At 34.2% G+C, this 19,553-nt stretch overlaps 1 protein-coding gene across 2 annotated transcripts in view; it reads right to left on the reverse strand.

The window, feature by feature from the left end:
- Positions 1 to 19,553, reverse strand: part of RC3H2 (ring finger and CCCH-type domains 2) — a 60,709-nt gene that overhangs the window by 16,907 nt on the left and 24,249 nt on the right. The window contains exons 9-10 of one of the 2 annotated variants that reach the window (XM_072631846.1): positions 11,752 to 11,864; positions 6,564 to 6,614 (exon numbers count right to left, since the gene is read on the reverse strand). In XM_072631846.1, the coding sequence (XP_072487947.1) occupies positions 6,564 to 6,614; positions 11,752 to 11,864 (164 nt within the window). The remainder of the gene's footprint in view (positions 1 to 6,563; positions 6,615 to 11,751; positions 11,865 to 19,553) is intronic. The other variant, XM_072631847.1, reaches the window with a different exon arrangement.

Raw genomic sequence — 19,553 nt, forward strand, 5'->3', positions numbered from 1 at the left:
ACAATAGCAAAGATGGAACCAAGACACAGTATACCTAATATATAACTTCAAGAGAGAAGAACCATCTGGAACACAGGACAGGGTAGGGATGGGGACCCACAGAACTAGTCCAAGAAAATCTTTACTCCTGAGATTCAGTGAGAAAGAGGACCCAGGCCTAGTCACCTATCTCAGATGAAAAAAGAAGGCAAAGCCCACTTTGGCACAAAGTCCCCAATTCAAGAACTGTGAATTAAGATGTAAATAACAAAGGAAAACTAATACAATGAAAAAAGTACTATAGGTTAAAATAATCTGAAGAAGAAAATAGTTGTAAATAATTATACTTAATACACTATCAAAAACAGTTTGGTTACAACGAATTCAAAACCTAATGAAAGAAATTATGTAAGAGCCACTTGGAGGGGAAATAAATGGCTCAGAACAAAAGGCAGAAAACATCATCCAAGGGTCAGCTTCCCAGAAAAACAGAATGGAGCAATGAGAACTCAGTAGTTCAATGATACCATAATAAACACAGTTACTTTTAATTAAAAAATGAAAGACCATGCTTAGTATTAATTACTAAAAATATGTGACATGGAAAAGAAGAATGAGGAGCGATTGTTTAAAAATCATCAGGCCTGCTAAAACTATGACCAAGCAAAAAAAATCTGGATGTCACATTTTTAAAAGATCAAAAAAGAGAACTCTATAGAACTATTAGAAGTAGAAGGCAAAGTTTAAACATAAAGAATCCAGCAGTCACTGCCTGAAATAAATTGCAAATTGAACACATCCTGAATTACTGGTCAAAATTCAGAGCTTGTAGGTCAAACAAATAATAATTCCACCAGTCAGGAAGAAAGAGATAAAGTACCAAGGAACCACTCAGAACAAACAAGATTATGTGGCAAATGCTATAAAGGAAAGGAAACCTTGGACTAAAAAAATACCAAAAGGCAGAAGAAATAGCTTTATAAACACGAATAATTTATTCTGCAAAATTAATTATAAAGCTACAGAGGAAAAAAATAGATGAGAAAAAAATCTGATGAGGAAAAAAAAAAAACACGTGGTTTGAATTTCTGACCACAGGAGACAAGAGTAACCTATTAAGATAAATATATGTTAGCAATTTGAAGGGAATAAATAAATATGAAAAATATCCTAATGTGAAGAAGAGACCATTGTCCCTTTATAATCCCACTGACTTAAGGGATCAAAGAAGGAACACAGAAAGGTGCTGTGATTTTGTTTAGTTTTAAGTGATAAAAAGGAGGGGAAAGTTAAAATATTAATCAAGAAATGAGGGAGGATAAATTACTGTTTACAATAACTGAAATACACTAGAAAATGAGCGTGCAAACATAGAAGTGAAAGTGGAAAGATTGAGCATCTGATGAGCCTTACTTTTGTCTGAACAAAAGAGTAAATATATGATGAATTAACCAATTTAAGAAAAAGGGGTCAAGATCTATATTTAAGCAAAGACTTCAGGACCAAATAAAAGATAAAGAGGATAAGAAAAAATTGACAAAAGAAGGAAAGAAGTTTTCTGGAAGAAAAAGAATCATTAGAGCAAGTTTCACTAGAAAAGCTCTCATTTTCAACATATACAAAGAACTGATTCAAATTTATAATAATAAGAGCCATTACATAACTGATAAATAGTAAAAAGATATGAACAGCAAGTTGAGGAAAAAAAAGAAATCCAAGCCAAATGAAGAAATGGTCCAAATCACGAATAAGAGAAATGAAAACTAAAGCATCTAAGGTTTTACCTCATACTCATTTGGCAAAGTGAATGAAAAAAATAAACTGATAAATTCTGGAGATGTGAGAAAACAGGTAGAATAATGAATTATTAATGGAGCTATGAACTAGTGCAGCCATTCTGGAATAATGTCAAAAAAAAATTCCTAAACTTCACATACCATCTGACCAAAGTTTTACTACTACTATGTCTGTATCTCAAAGAGATTAGAGAAAGAAGAAAAAGTCTTTTATGCACAAAAATATTTAATAGGATCTTTCTGTGCTAGTAAAGAACTGAAAATTAAAGGGGTGCCCATCAACTAAGAAAAATTAAACAAAATATGTGTAGCACAATGGCACAGTGCTATCAGAAATGATAATATGAACTGTTTGAGCAGAACTTGGAAAAATTTGTTAAAAACTGATGTAATGTAAGAAGAATCAGGAGAATAACTAATACAATAATAAAACCAATGGAAAGACGAAGAAGTTTTAAGGATTCTAAACAATGCGATGATCAGCTGTGATTCTGGAGGACTCAATGATGAAACATGTCACCTACCCTCCTCCTCACTGAGAGAATGGATTCAGGACAGGGAAATTCGTTTGCTTATATATATCTGTTAAACTGATTTTGTTTTCCTTTTTCAAAAGGGTCAGAAGAAGTTGGATAGAAAGTAGAATTTTGTTCACTGAAAAATGAAGCTGAATTAAAAGGAGAGAATACAAGGAAACCACTATTAAGAATAAAATCTCCTTATATACAAAAATGTTAAACAGCACTTTTTGTGCTAACAAAAACTTATAAACAAAGTAGATGCCCATGGATTAGGGAATGGTTAAACAAATTGTGGCACATGAATGTAATGGAATATACTGTGCTACAAGAAATTATGTGTATGAAGAATACAAAGAACCATGGAAACATCTGTGTGAACTGATGCAGAGTGAAGTGATCGGAATCTAGAAAATATATGAAATAACTACAATATAAATAGAAAGACAACAACATATCAAAAAAATAAAAAAAAACACACCTAACAGAATTTTAGAGAACAAGCAGGACTTAAATGAAGAAGTGTGAGAGAACACTCTCAACCTACTCCTTCAGGGAGGTGGGAGGCCCAGAATGCATTTGTATGCTTTTTTAGACTTTTATAATTTATAGTAGTCAGTTGTGCTGATTATCTTTTCCTCTTTAAAAAAATATTATTTGTTATGTGGAAAGGCTAACTGAGGGAGGAAGGATATTTGGGATAACTATAATGACAAAAAAACTTATTTAAAAAAAGTGGGGGAAAGGAAAGGGAAAAAGAGAGTTTAAGATAAGGTAGAGTGGGTGGGAATGAAGAAATATTCACAAAGAAAAGAAAACAAAATACAAATTAAAATGACTCTGATATTTGACCTTCAAAACATTAGAGTTGGCAAAGATGACAAAAGTTCAAAATGACCATTATTGGAGGGGCTAAAGAAAAGCCATAATACTGAACCATTGAAAGCTGTGAAATACTTCAACCCATTCAGGAAAATCTTTTGAACTATATCCAAAATGTCAAACTATAATATACATTTGACCCAACAATAGCAGTACTAGGCAAATACTCTAAACAGATTAAAGTCACAGGGAAAGCGCCCATATCTGCAAAAATACTTATAGAAGCAGTTTTTATTTCAGGAAAGAATTTAGAAGCACAGTGGATGCCCATCAATAAGGAACAACTGAACAAACTATAGGATGTAAATATAACGAATATTATTGAGCCAGAAGAAATGATAAATTTGAGAATGAACTGATATAAGATAAAATAAGAACCAGAATTTTCATAATAAACACAATAATTTAAGGGAAAATACCTGACTCTCACCTCGTGGAAGAAAACATGATAAATAAGAAAAATGAGACATTCATTTCTGGACAGTCAATTTTGATTTGTATTACTTGGCTATATTTATTTGTCATAAGGGAAAAATTCTCTTGGGGAAAAAGAATCAGGGATGAGTTTGTGAGTAATGACAGAAATGTTAATCACCAAAAAGTATCAACAGAAAATTAAAATGCATAAACTAGAAAACAAAAAAGATCAGAAAAGAGAAAAACTATAACAAAAATCAATGGTTTCAATAGCTATTTTTTTCTCCTTTGTATACTAAAATGGTTGTTTGTCTGTCACTGTTCCTACTTCATTTTCAAAGAAGACCATGACATCAGAGAAGTGATGACATGACTTGCACCTGACTTTGTTTTGAGTGAGGCAGGGCTGTACAAGGTCACCAGCTTCACTTTCCCCTCCTGAGCCATCTGGATCCAGTGACCAGATATTCATCAGGATGACTGGAGAAAGCCCAGGATGCAATGGGAGACCCTGGCCTATTCAGGTACTCACTTAAGAGTGAGGTAAGGCCATTCAGTGAATAAGCCTAAGAAGTAATCAGGGAATAGCCCCTTTAATGAGCAAAAGAAAAAACTAAATCAAGCTGAAAGGGAAAGAGCGACAGTTACTGTTGATAATCACTCTGAAGCCGGGAGGGCCCAAAAAACAGCCATTAACTGGAGTTTGGGCAGAGACCTATTGGTGCGCAATCTATGGATTTCAAAGTGCACTGGGTTTAAGGTTTGAGGAAAGATAAGAAAGACAGACAGACAGACAGACAAAAAGACAGAAAAAGGAAGGAAAGAAGGAAGGAAGGAAGAAAGGAAGGGAGGGAGGGGGGGAGAGAGAGAGGGAGAAAGAAAGAAAAGAAAATGAGAGTGGAAAGAAAGAAAAAAATGGAAAGAAACAAAGAACCCCATAAACCCCAAGTTAACTGGGGGTCCTCATGTTTAAGTTAATAAAAAAAGAGGAAATATTTCTAGAGTGGGGAGCTAGAGAATAAAAGAAATGTTAAAAAAGCCTGAGATTAGAAGATAGGTCAAGAGAGATGGAGATGGAGATCAGAAGATAGGTCTGATCTCAAAAGGGGAAATGCATGGGTACAGCTGAAGATAGGGCCATGGTGAGAGGTAAGGGTGAGGGATATGGAAAATGTATCTGTAGACAACATTATAAAGGACTTTATCAAGAGAAAATGGGTACAAAAACAGAACACCTTTTCTGAGTAGGAACTGTATCACCTCCAATAATAAATGCCATCAGAGGAAAAAGATGAGACCCTAGAGATAGCCAGCACCCAAGATAATATATACGTATGTCTGTGTATGTCTCTGTGTGTGGCGACAACAGTGTGGTGGGGGAGAGGGTGTGTACAGATTAAAATATAGGATAACTTGGTTTTAGAAATATTAAAGAAACATGATAAGGGCAAGAGGTAGTTAGACCTCATGACTTAGAATACAATGAGTGCTTCCACATGGCCCTACTTCATAAACTGACATTTCTAAAAATGAAGCACGAAAAAAGAAGTCACAATAGAAAAAAAGAAAAAATAAACACATAAGAAGTATGAAGGGTTATAGGATGGAACAAAAGATAAAAATATGAATAATGTCAAAATAGGAAAGAAGAGGAAGAATAAATTTGAAGTGCTACAAGTTCCACCGGGGAGAAAAGAAAGCAGAATAGCCTAGAAAGGGACACAAATAAGGAGAAAGAAAAAGTAAATCAGCCCCTCCTGGAAAAGGTGACAAAAAAATGCTGCTTATTTTAAGAGGTTGGGGCACAGGGGAGAAGGCAAGATTTTGAATCACACACTTATATGAGCTGGAACAGGCAAGGAGAAAAAAAAAGAAAAGAGAGCAAAGAAGGTGTATATGTGGGAAATTAAGAACTTAATTCAAGGAACTTGGGACAGGGAAGGTATATAGGAACATTAGGGTGAGTTTAAAAGAACAGACTACCTAGCAACAGAAGCCAAAACCAATCCCTGGGAGAAATTGCTAACTTAAGAGGAAGAGCATGAAATAAAATACAAAATAAACTGAGGAAGACATAACCCTAATTATCAGAACCTAAAATGTAATTGGATGACAGAATGGATAAGAAAACAGAATGTAACAATTTTCTGCAAGTACTTTTGCTTATCAAAGCAAAAATGTCAAACTAGCTAAAACAAGGAAACTAGATTAAATGTAATTAATCATTAACAAGAGTAAATATATTCACCCAACTGCATTATATGTAAATTCACAAATGAAGAGTTAATGAAAGAGTTAAAAAAAAAGATGTTTTAACATAATAATTGCAGATGATAATGTTCTTCTCTCAATGTTGAATAAAAATGTCATAAAGATGAACAGAAAGAAAAATATAGAACTGAACAGACTGTATAAGTTATATTTTAAAAATTTATGGAGTTTTGAAATTTTCTTTTTAAAATTCAATTATCAAAAAATCACAAACATCTCAAAACATGATGAATACAGGAAAAGCCTGTACAAGAAGTTGAATTACACCACATTTTGGATCTGCATGATTAAAGTTAGACGTGTATTAACAAATTGTTACTTATTTTAATTCTTTCTGTTTCTTTTCCCTCTCCCTCACTTTAAGCAACTTTTAAAGTACTTTATCAATTTTATCACTATCTGAATGGGAAAATTAAACAACATACATATTTTGCAGCATTACAAGATACTTTTACAAAAACAGACTATGTGTTGGGTTACAAAGAATAATAAACAAATGTGATAAGGCAAAAATACCAATAACATACTTTACGTATCATAACCCAATAAAATATCCGTTAATACAAGAAATATAAGCAAAAGATACAAACCAAAATGGAGACTTAATAATGGCATCCTGAATTATGACTGGATCAAAAAACAAATCATAGAAACAATTAACAACTATGTGAAAGAGAACAATAATGATGAGACAACATACCAAAATTTTGGGGGTGCAGCTAAAGCAGTCCTCAGAGGAAAAATTATATCTCTGAAAACATATATTAACAAAATAGAAAAAGAGAGGATTAATAAACTGAGTATTCAATTTAAAAAACTAGAGAACCAACAAATTAACAAACAAAATAAGCACAAAAGAAGAAATCTTGAAAATAAAAGAAAAGAGATAAAAGAAAACAGAAATGATAAACAAAACTGAAAGCTGATTCTTTGAAGAGCCAAACTAAAGTGATAAACATTTAACTAACATTATAAAGAAAACTAAATTATTAAAAATTTTAAATGAGCAAAGTGAATTCAAAACAAGGAAATGAATATATTTACTTTAAATTACTATTCCCAATTATCCTGGCAAAAATTAAGAATTTTTTAAAATGGATGATTACCTACAAAAATATGAAATATCCAAACTAAGAAAACATGAAAGAGAAATCCCAAACAAAGGAACATTCATAAAGTAAAACAGAACATGTCAACATGGAACTATAAAAAGAAAAAAAAATTGACCAGGTGGATTTACAAGTGAATTGTATCAGTAATTTTTAAAGTAATTTATACCTATGCTATATAAGTTATTCTCAATAATTAAGAAGCACCCAATAAAACTCTTTTCTGACAACTTCTTTTCTATGGCTAAATCTGGACAGAATAAAGCAGAGAAAGAGAACTATAAAGCAATTTTCATTAATGAATGTTGATGCAAATTTTTTAAAACCAAGAGAAATGACTATAAGTAATATATCCGAAAATAGGTATTATGACCAAAATAGATTCTTATGCAAAGATGACAGTGTTAGGAAAACAATTAACATAATTCTAACAAAAATAACTTCCTCAAACTACATTATCATATCAAACATAAAAAAGTATGACAATCTACAACACTAATCTATGCTGAAAATTCAAAAGGGTTTAGGAACAAAGTGGCCATTTCCAAATGTAATAAGAGGTCTATTTCTGATATAAAAAACTAACAGTATTTGAAACAGAAACACTAGAAGTTTTAGCAGGTATAAAGCAAGGATATCTTCTTTCCCTTCTCTTATATGACAGTTCTAGAAATGACAGCAAAAGTAAAAAGACAAAAGAAAGGAATAAAAAGGGACAAATATCATCAAAAGTAAACCAAATTAAGTATTAACATAAAAGAAAATTCAATCAGCAAAGAAACTGAGACAAACAAGAGCTCCAATAAAGTGGCAGTATATAAAATAAACCCAGGAAAGTTATCAGCATTTATACATAGAAATAAAGAAAACTAGGAGGAAATATTACTCAAGTGACAAGCATTTATTAAGCACCTACCATATGACAGGAACTGTGTTAAGTGCTCAAGTTAAAAAGACAAAAATGAAACAGTCTCTATCCTAAAATAGAAACTGCACAAAATATCTGAGTCAATTTACCAAGTGACACTCAAGATTAATGTGGAAAACATTTTATTCTTTAAATGGAATTATGGCCTATTAACTGTAGCCATATTTATCGATCATAATTTAGCTATACCAATGTAATAAAAATAATAAGCAAAACCCTGAAACAATCAAACTTAAAAAGCCAATGCTTGATAGACCCAAGGGCACTGATTACTTGGTCAAGTACTATTTCCTTAGTCAGCAAAAACTGTTAGGAGAACTGAAAAGCTCTGGTGAAAAAGAGGTTTAGAACAGCATTTTTACACCACATACCAAATGCCAAATGGATAGGATATCAAATTATAAAAGTCACATTATTTTTTAAATTGGGAGGAAAAGAGACAGGTAGGTACCTTTCACACAGGAAGAATTCTTAACCAAATAAAGATAGAGAAGACCACAAAAAAAAAAAATTCTGTGAAATGAAATTGGAATTTTTTGTAAGAACAAAATCAATGAAGCAAGGAAAAAGGAAATTGTTGTATGAGGAAAGTGCTTTGTATCAAATAGTCAACGAACATCTAAAATTCAAGTTACAAGGATATTAACGCCCCAGTACATAAGTGGTCAAAGGAAATGAACAGCTAACAAATTAAAAATGAAAGATTATTAACAACCATATGAAAGAGTGTTCCAAATCATTACTAACAAAGAGATATGAAGATTAATACAACTAAGATTATACCTCATATCCAAAGTGGCAGAAATAGCAAAAGATGGAAACAGTCAATGATGAAGAGGCTAGAGAAGGAAAGCCATGCTTATATACTACTAGTGAGCTGTTAACTGGTCAAACCATCCGGGGAAATAATTTAGAATTTTTTGTTTTAAATGACTAAAACATTCCTATCCTTTGACCCAGGGATGACATGCTGGGCATACACATATCCTAAGGAAATCAAAAACAGAAAAGTTTCCATATAAGCCAAAATAGATAAAAGAACACTTTTTGAAGCAGCAAAATAATTGGAAACAAAGTGCTCAATGACTGGGAAATGGGTAAACAAATTTTGGCACATAAGAGCATGGAACTATCACATAAGAAACAAAAAATATGAGGAATTCTGAGAAACAAGGGTAGGATAAAATGATGTAAAATGAAGTAAGTACAACCAAGAAAACAATAGATACAACATAATAAATGCATACAAAAATAAAAACTTAAAATCAAACTGTCCGAAAAAGGTTAAGTATCCTTAATGACTATTAAAGTGTAAATGTAAAAAACAACAAAATGAACTGAACATAATGTAATTATGATATGCAAAGAAAGACCTAGAAAAGTGATAAGAAAAACCTTTGCTGAATATGTAACGTTTCATATGCTATTAGGTGTGGCTGCTTTGTTGGTTGTTTTGCTAAAATGTTGAGTTTTTAAAAACATTTGTTGCAAAGAAAGACTCACCGGATAAAAAAGGCTTAAAGGGATATAATAGGAAATTATATGATATAAAATTGAAAGACATCAATAAAGCTTTTAAGAAAAGCAAAAGAAAACAAAGATGTGAAGAGATGGAACAGATCAAGAAAAGGCAGAGTAGACCTTTGCTGATGGGAAAATCACATATTTCATCCTTCTTTAAAAAATGTGAATAAGAAAATTTTAGTATTGATTTTAGTATTGATCCCTACTTTCCCACTCTACAAGTTTTTTTGGTTTTAAATAATTCACACATACACATATCAAAGGCAACCCTGGAGATGTGCAAAGGAAACAGATAATCTTTTAAAAATATATGGTGGACTACTTCTTTCAGTTACACAAGTAACTGAAAGGTATAGAAAATATAAGATCTCATTGTCCTTACTGTCTGACTATAAAAAAGCTACTGTCTTCTATGGAGAAAATATCTTAAAAGTTCTCCAACAAAATTTCTTCTAGCAATGTAAAAATTATACAAGATTTTTTTGAAAGACTAAATAGAAATAACTTTTTTCGGTGATTATTAGTATCAACAGAGGAATAAAACAGAGCTATATGCTTGTCAAAATTGCTTGCTACTGTCATGAAAGATTGCAACAAAATCCAAATGGAAAAGGGATTCTCTATAGAATTTCTGATGAGGTCCTCCAGATGATCCTGTTTACAGATGATATTATATTGATTGCATTAACCCTGGAGCAACTGCATAGTTTTCTAAAATGAGATTTATTATCACTCTCAAAAGTTTGTTCTAACTCTCATATTAGAAAAAAGGAAATGGATAAAGAATGCCCATTGTCCAAATATAATAGAAGGAAAAACTGCACAGTTTGTCCATATGGCTTAGATATAATGAGAATGAGCAATGAAATGGGCCCAAAATTGAAAGGGAAGAAAAGTAGGCTGAAATGCCTTCAGAAAATTGTGTGTGAATTTGATGTCCCTTTTACTCTCCTAGAAAAAAAAAAAGGTAATATTCTTCTGATCTCAGACTCAGCAAGTCTGAAACATAACTTGTCATCTCTTCTCAAGACCACATTCTTCTTCCTAGTGTCCTACTCTACAATTCTAATCACCAAGATTTAGGGGTATCAACCTTAAACAGAAACAGATCCCTCCTCAGCAGACTTAGAAAACCACAACTTAACACTACTTATTTTATATTGTATTTTTATTGATTTTGTTAAACATTTCTCAATTACATTTTAATCTAATTCACCCCACACTGCCTAACTGCCTAGAGTTTGACAACTTTGATCTAGCCAAATTGACCTTCCTGTTGCTATTCTCATAGGTTACTATTTCTGTTTTGTCCTAGAATGCCCCTCCTTCTCACTACCATCTCACAGAATAATTACCTTCAAATACTCATCTCAAGCACTAATTCTTACATAAAGCCCTTCCTGATTCCAAATAGTATTGCCTTCCCTATTTACACAACATATTTATTTTCTACTTATTCTGTATATTCTTATATGTGTACATGCTGTCAACCCCAAAAGAAAGTAAGCTTCTTGAGCAGAGGCTTTTTCATTTTTTGTCTTTGTATTCACCTATAACTAGGTGGTCACACACAGTATATACTTAATAAATGGTTGTTTAGTGAAATAAGTGAAGAAAGCATATTGGAGCCTGGAAAAAATAAAAGGAACTCCTACTCTACTGATAAGACAGCAATGTGGAATATCTTTATTTGCTGGCATAGCACTTATGTATTTCAGAATTTACTCCACAGACTATAACTTTAGAATATATTGAACAGCATATTAAGGATAGGGAGGTAGCGATGGGAACAGAACAAAGAGTGTTGGAAGGATTTCTTCCAGGCTTCCACAAGAAGATAAAAACTGAACAGGATCCTTAAACATTTCAAATATACCTTGTAGACCAGGCTACTTATATGACAGTGAAACCTGGACTGACAACTATACACTACAACTTCTTCACCAATTTTCCATTATAACTCTAGAAGATGATCTGCCAAGTCACATGTTACCTAAGTTGGTGGAAGGAGTCCTCAAACCAAATAAAAATAATATTCTTTATAATTCCTTGAATGAGACACTTGCCCATGTTTAATTTAATGGAATGCTGGCCCTGGATCAACTATGGTAACCAAGGTACAGACAGCAATAGAGAAAAGTTTCCAATATGTTTTTGACATTCATTTTATTTCTTTGGCAAATGCAAAGAGAAATTTAGGAATTTAAAGGACTTACAAAATGAGACTATCTGCATCCTCTAAATTTGTCACAAAATCAATAAATGGATCATTATATTTCTAAAAGTCAGTACACTGAACCACTATAAGGTAAAATTCTCATACTTACTTTTCAAGCTCTTCCTGAGAATGAGCAAATGTACAATTTGTTCCTCGTGGACATCCCCCCTGTTGTCGCAGATCTCGGCACATACTAGTTTTATATTTGCTATTTGGCTGAGGCTAAAAAAGAAAAATAAAAGTGATTGCATTTAAGATGCCAATACTGTTTAAATTTATAAAAAAGGAAAGACTACTTACTATTCACCCCTGAATGTTAACCTCTTTCAAATCATACCCTTAACTATGTCTTCTCATTAGATAAATAAATCAGTTTGCTTATGACTAGGTGACTACAAGAGAAGTCCCACGCTGTGCAGTATAGCAACCATTACAGACAATCTTTTGTGGACTAACTGAAATTGGTTCAAATATCCTAACTATTCACTGGGAAGAAAATAATATGATTCTCACAAATGTTATAAAGGACAACTTCTTTATCAACTTAAAATTCTCTCCTATCAAAACAAAATATTTAACATTTAAGAACTAGGTCTAGAATGTATAAGAGATGCTATAAAAGCCATTTTCCAAATATTTTTATTTGAACATAACATATGGAGACTACCAGGTTGATTGTCTAGAAAAACTACTGGACCTCCTCAGTGAGATTCATGGTTGCTTGAAAGAGTTTAGTCTGGCCACCAAAAGTGGAAAAAGAAAAGACGAAGAATAATTTGCCAAGTTACCATAGGCAATTGGACAAATATATGTGAGTTAGTTATCTGGGACAGGTACTAAATATAGACAAGGGGCTGGGCTCAAAATCAAAAAGAGGAAAAGAAATTAAATCATAAATATGACTCTGCACGGCACTTTCTATTATCCTGAACCGACAATTGTAAAAGCATATATTATAAATACGAGTATTCTTCAGGTTATGTGATATGGCTGCAAATTTTGAAATTCATTTAAGTCCAACAAATATTTATCAAGCACCTATTAAATGCAGGACACTATCAGTCAGTCAACCAACATTTATTAATCACCTACTACGTGCTAGACACTGTGTGAAGTGCTAGGGATACAAAAAAGGGCAAAAGAACAGCCTCTGCTTTCAAGGAATTCAAACTAATGGAGGAAACAACATGTAAACAATTTCATGTAGACAGGACATATGCATTCTCCGAGCAAAGATACGAATATTAAGAAGTCCTGGGAAATGTTTCTTGGTGGGACTTTAGCTGAGATTTGAAGGAAGCCAGGGAGTAGACATGAGGAGGAAGAGCACTGCAGGCATAACTGAAAGCCAATGAAAACACCTGGAATTCAGAGATACAACATCTCATGTGAAGGACAGCAAGGTCAGTGATACTGGAATGCAGAGTACATAGAGGAGAGTAAGGTACAAAAAGACTGGAAAAGTAGGAAGGGGCTAATTTTGAAGGATTTTGATTCTGAAGGCAACAAGAAGTCACTGGGGTTTACAGAAAAGCAGAATGACATGATCATTTTTAGGAAGATCAGCTGCTACCTGAGCAGAGCATGGACGAGGGTAAGAAGAGACTGAAGGCAAGTGGACTACAGTGCATTGCTGCTGCTGTTATTGTTTGGTTGTTTCAGTCATGTCTGACACTCTAAGACCCCATTTGGGGATGTTCTTGGCTAAGATACTGGAGTGCTTTGCCATTTCCATTTCAAGCTGTTTTTACAGATGCGGAACTGAAGCAAAGAGGGCTAAGCGATTTGCCCAGGGTCATGGGGCTAGTAAGTGTCTAAACAGTAGGTTACTACAATACTTCAGGTGTAAAGGGTGAAAGAGGCAAAACAAAGATGAAATGAGACACACAGTCCATGTCTTACAGGAGTTTCTAATCTAGTAAGAACAATAAAACAAACAAAAATAGCTATCATAAAATTAGAATATGATACCTAGGTAAGCAGGGTACAAACTGCTATAGTAAAAGTAAGGATCATTTGAGTTGGGTATTCACTTGCTAACTTAAGCTGTTTTTCTTGGTTTAAAGTTATAGGCTTTATAAAATCCAATACATATACATATATATAGTGTAATTGATATGTTAAATGTTAATAAACGCTTATTAAATGTCTACTATGTGCATTAGAGATACAAGGGGAGGCAAAAGGCAGTCCCTGCCCTCAAGCTTATAATTTATGGTATAACACAAGAAACAACAAAGGAGAAATCCAGACAAAATACTAAAGGAAATAAGAAAAAGAAGGAAACACTTTTACACTTTCATTGAGGGAATCAGCAAAGGCCAGGAAATGTTTCCTTGGGCGAATTCTGAAGAACTCTAAGGATTTCAACAAACACTGACAAGGGATTGCATTCTAGGAATAGAGGACAATTTGTGTGAATTCAGAGACAGAAGATAACAGGACAGAATAGAGTAAAAGGTAGTAGTCCAGTTTGGCTGGAACACAGAGCAGATTTTGGTCAGTTCTTGGTGCCACAGTTTAAGAGCAACAGTGATAAGTTTGACATTGTCCCTGAGAGGGCAAATGGTTTCTTCATGATTTCAGTACCTGGCTTACCATCTTTCCCTCCTCCCCAAATCCGACTCTCATTACTATTGACTGTGACATACATATCAACACTCCTTCAAAAATTCTAACTGCTGCATTCCTTAATATATGTACTTCTCATAACCTTCTCCTTCACACAATCTCAGCTACACAAAAAGATAGCCATACTTTTTATCTTGCCATCAGCCACAAATACACCACCTCTACATTCAAGAACTCTGAAATCCCTATTCAACCATAATCTATTTGCATTCCACCTCTCCTTCTTGCCTTCCACTACCAAAACCTAGTCTTTAAACACACTATAACCTCTAATTCCTTGATCCCTGAGTTCCTTCTTAAGCCATCACTCCTGCACCAACACTGTCCTCTTAAGTCCCTGGATCCCTCACATAGTCAACTGCACCTGCCAAGTCTCCACCCTGGATAACTTTCATCACCTACTGTCTTTGCCTGTACACATATATGATGCTGAATGAAGGTAGGAAAATCATTCAACCACTCTGTTTGAGTTCACTACAAATTTTATGTTATACAACCTCTACTGGCTGTTCACTCCCACTAGGCAATCCTTCTACATCTCCCTAAGCAACTCATTATCCCATTCTGCACAACAGCTATTCTAGACCTTCTAACCTCTCCATGGCTTTCTACCCTCATTTAAAAAGGAATAGGATATATTAAGGGGGTAAAGGGAGGAAGCAGTATGCTATGTTAAGAACATTTACATGGAAGATGGAGGAGTAGAAGGATGGACTTGCTCTAGCTCTCTCCCCATAACCCATAAAATACCTGTAAAAAATGACTCTAAACAAATTCTAGAGCAGGAGAAGCCACAAAATGACAAAGTGAAATAGATTTTTAGCCCAAGAAAGCCTGGAAGGCGACAGGAAGAATCTATTGCACTGGGCTCAGAGCAGAGCACAGCCCAGCCTGGGTCATACAGCATGGACAGGACTGGAGCAGGCTTCAGGGTGCATTATCACGGATAGCAGCTCAGTTGCAATTCCCAGATTTTTCAACCCAAGAACCCCAAAGACAATTTCAAAGGTCAGTAAGAAAGCTTTTTCATCTGGGTTAGAGGGGAATGTGGTCTGACCCCAGCACCAGCCCCAGGACAGTGGCTGCCACTGCAGCACCAGCTTCCACTTTAGGAGTCCTCAGTCTAAAGACCCTGGGGAATAGAGCTGCTGATCTCAGTCTCAGTCCTGAGTAGCATTCCTGGGATGAGGAGCACTGGTGTAGCAGAGCTGGTGATGGCTGTGCAGAGGGAATCCTACTCACAGTTCCAGGGCAGAAAAGAGTACTTTTGGTTGCTCACAGCCCAGAGTGCAGGCCAGGAGGGGAGTAAACTCCTCTCCCTTGATTGTACCACCTTGGAGGAACTGAGAACTTACAGATCCCTAGATATATCTCAGGGAACAACTGCACAAAACTTCCAAAGCCTAGGGAAGTATACCCTCCATTGAACAAAGGACTCAAAAGTAAAGTAACTGGCTGGGAAAATGCCCAAAAGAGAAAAAAAATAAGCCCATAGAAGGCTAATTTCTTGGTGAAAAGGTATTTTATCCCATCCTTTTGGATGAGAAAGAACAAAGCATACCATCAAAGGAAGACATCAAAGTCAAGGCTTCTATATCCAAAACCTTCAAAAAAATATGCAATGATCTCAAGCCATGGAAGATCTTAAAAAGGATTTTGAAAATCAAGTAAGAGAAGTGGAGGAAAAACTGGGAAAAGAAATGAGATGCAAGAAAATCCTGAAAAGCAAGTCCACTCTTGCTAAAGGAGAACCAAATAAATTCTGAAGAAATTAACACCTTTAAAAATAGACTAACCCAAATGGCAAAAGAGGTCCAAAAAGCCAGTGAGGAGAACAATGCTTTAAAAAGCAGAATTGGCCACATGGAAAATGAGGTTCAAAACCTCACTGAAGCAGTTCTTTAAAAATTAGAATGGAACAGATGGAAAGTAATGACTTTATGAGAAACCAAGAAATTATAAAACAAAACCAAAAGAATCAAAAAACAGAAGACAATGTGAAATATCTCACTGAAGAAACAACTGACCTGGAAAATAATCCAGGAGAGATTATTTAAAAATTATTGGTCTACCTGAAAATGATCAAAAAAAGCGCCTAGACATCATGTTCCAAGAAATTATCAAGGAATACTGCCCTGATATTCTAGAACCAGAAGGTAAAATGGAAATGGAAAAAAATTCACCAATCACCTCCTACAAGAGATCCCTAAAAGAAAACTCCTAGGAATATTGTAGCCAATTCCAGAGTTCCTAGATCAAGGAGAAAATATTACAAGCAGTCAGAAAGAAAGAATTCAAGTATTGTGGAAATAGAAACAGGACAACATAGAATTTAGCAGCTTCTACACTAAGGGATCAAAGGGCTTGGAATATGATATTCCAGAGGTCAAAGGATATAGGATTAAAACCAAAAATCACCTACCCCCAAAAAATGAGCATAACACTTCAGGGGAAAATATCGAATTTCAATGAAATAGAGGACTTCCAAGCATTCTTGTTGAAAACACCAGAGCTGAATAGAAAATCTGACTTTCAAATACAAGAATCAAGAGAAACACAAAAAGGTAAAGAGGAAAGAGAAGCCTTAAGGAACTCATTAAAGTTGAACTGCTTACATTCCTACAAGGAAAGATGTTGTTTGTAACTCATGAGACCTTTTTCAGTATTAGGGAAGTTAGAGGGAGTATGTTTATATGTGTGTACATTATATATATATATATATAATATATATGCATGTATATATATATGTACGTATGTATACATATATGTAGGTGTGTGGGTATGTATGCGTATATTACATAGGTGTAGGTATGTATGTGTACATGGTTATATTGTATATGTGTATGTATATACTTAAGTGGGTGTATATGTATGTGTGTGTGTGTATACACACACACACACACACACACACATAGAAAGGGCACAGGGTGAGCTGAATATGAAGGGAGAATACCTAAAAAAAAAAAATTTACTGTTGAAGGGAATGATTAGGAGTAAGAGAAAGGGAGAGGTAGAATTTAGCAAATCTTCTCATATATAAGAGGAAAGAAAGCTTTTAAGATAGAGGGGAAGAGGGGGAGATGAAAGAAAATAATTGAGCCTTACTCTCATGGAATTTGGCTTAAGGAGGAATAACACATACTCAAGTAGATATGGAAATCTATTTTACCCTGCAGGAAGGTAAAGAGGAAAGGTGATAGGAAAGGGAAGATAATAGAAGAGAACGCAAATTGGGGAAAGGGATAATCAGAAGCAAGGAAGAAAGGAATAAATAGAGGGCAGGATAGGACAGAGAGAAATGTGGTTAGTCTTTTACAACATAACTATTATGGAAGTGCTTTGCATTGTTACACATGTATGACCTATACTGAATTGCTTGTTTTCTCAATGAGGGTGGGTGAGGAGGGAAGAAGAAAATATGAAACTCAAAGCTTTAGGAACAAATGTTAAAAACTGTTTTAGCATCCAACTAGAAATTAAGATATACAGGCAATGGAGTATAGAAATCTATTTTGCCCTACATGAAAATAGAAGGTTAGGAGGATGGAAAAAGGGTGGGTAATAGAAGGGAGGGCAGACAGGAAGAAGGGGTGGATGGGATACATGTTGTCCTGGGCTGAGGGGTGGAGAGAGATGGGGAGAAAATTTTGAATTCAAATTCTTGTGGAAGCAAATGTTGAGAACTGAAAAACAAGTAATTTTTTTTTTTTAAAAGAACATTTACATGAGGAAATCCAGAAGCCTGGGGGATAATTATGATGGAGGGCATTTAGATGAAGAGAGGAACAAAAACAACAACACTGTTATAAGAGCATAATAATGATCACCTAGATAAGAGGAACAGTTAGCATTTGGTAAACTTCACATACTAGATGTGGGAACAAGACACAACAGCAATGGAGACCTCAATAACCCAAAGCCTTCTCCTTTTGAAAAGCAAAGTAGCTAATAAAATTGTTACTTGACTTAATGATAATTTTATCCATTAAACGACAGAGGAACCAACAAGAGGAATTTCCACTCTGGATCAGAGACTGACCAATGAGAAAGAATGGTTGCTAAAGTAGAAATAAAAGGAAAAGTAGGTATTTTCCATGAGGAGATCAAAGATATAAAGATCCAATATACACCAAGATATTTATAGCAATATGTTTCGTACTAGCAAAGAAATATAAACTAGATGCCTACTGATTGAAGAATGGCTAAAAAAGCTATAGTATTACACCAGTAACCGCAAGACATCAAGAGGTGAAAAAAGGAAGCAATGCTGGATAGACCCTCTGTTGTCAAATTTTGGGGAAATCATGAATGATTCACAGAAGACAGGAAAGCATGGAAGAACTGCAAACTGCATTGGTTGCAAGTTTCTCAATCAATAAGACCAAGCATCTATTTAACTACATGAATGTAATGGAATTATCACTTTGCTGTAAGAAACAGTGAATATAAAGAACAAAGACAGGGAGTTAAGATGTATATGAACAGATGCAAAGTGGAATAAACAGACTCAAGAAAATAATATACACAATGACTACAATAACACAAATGGAAAGAACAACAATAAAAATACCATGTAATTATAATCACCAAGTTAGACTTTGAAGAAGATTTTTGAGAATACACAACCCTTCACTGCAGAGGTAAGGGAAGATGGAGGTGGAACTTAGCACATACCATCAGACTTGATTCATGTGTTGGTTAGTTCTGGCTATTGTTTTCTTTTTGTAAAAAAATTCTTTGTTATAAAGGGACAGATCTTTGGGAAGGGGTATATATTGAGAAAATTAAGATTATAAAAAGATATTAATAAAAATAAAACCAAAGAAATAATGGAAAATTTTTTGGGGGGTGTCACTGCATCAGAGTTTATTATGGAGGAGAGAGAAACAATGCATAGTTTTATATGTATCTTACATTTTGAGAAAATAGATTTCAAAGTAAAAAGGTAAATAGGAGCCATAGGTCAAATATTTTACAGAGGAAGTTGGTCTAAGACAAATGAATGGCTAACCCTCAAGAACACAACTATACAGCTATAAACAGAAATTATTTCTACTGGATACAAAGACTTTGCTGTTTTTTGTAGAAGGGAAAAAAATGGAAAACAAAGATGTTGGTAACCACTGACAGGAGGGATGGCTGAACAAACTGTGCTAAATAGCATAATGGAATTATTATACCATAATATTATTATAACATTCGAAATGGCAAACAGGAATTCAGAAAGACATGGAAAGACTAGTATGAACTGACGAAGAGTGAAAATAATCGTAACAAGGA

This window comes from Notamacropus eugenii, chromosome 1 (assembly GCF_028372415.1).
Source record: "Notamacropus eugenii isolate mMacEug1 chromosome 1, mMacEug1.pri_v2, whole genome shotgun sequence".
NCBI classification, from domain to species: Eukaryota; Metazoa; Chordata; class Mammalia; order Diprotodontia; family Macropodidae; genus Notamacropus; species Notamacropus eugenii.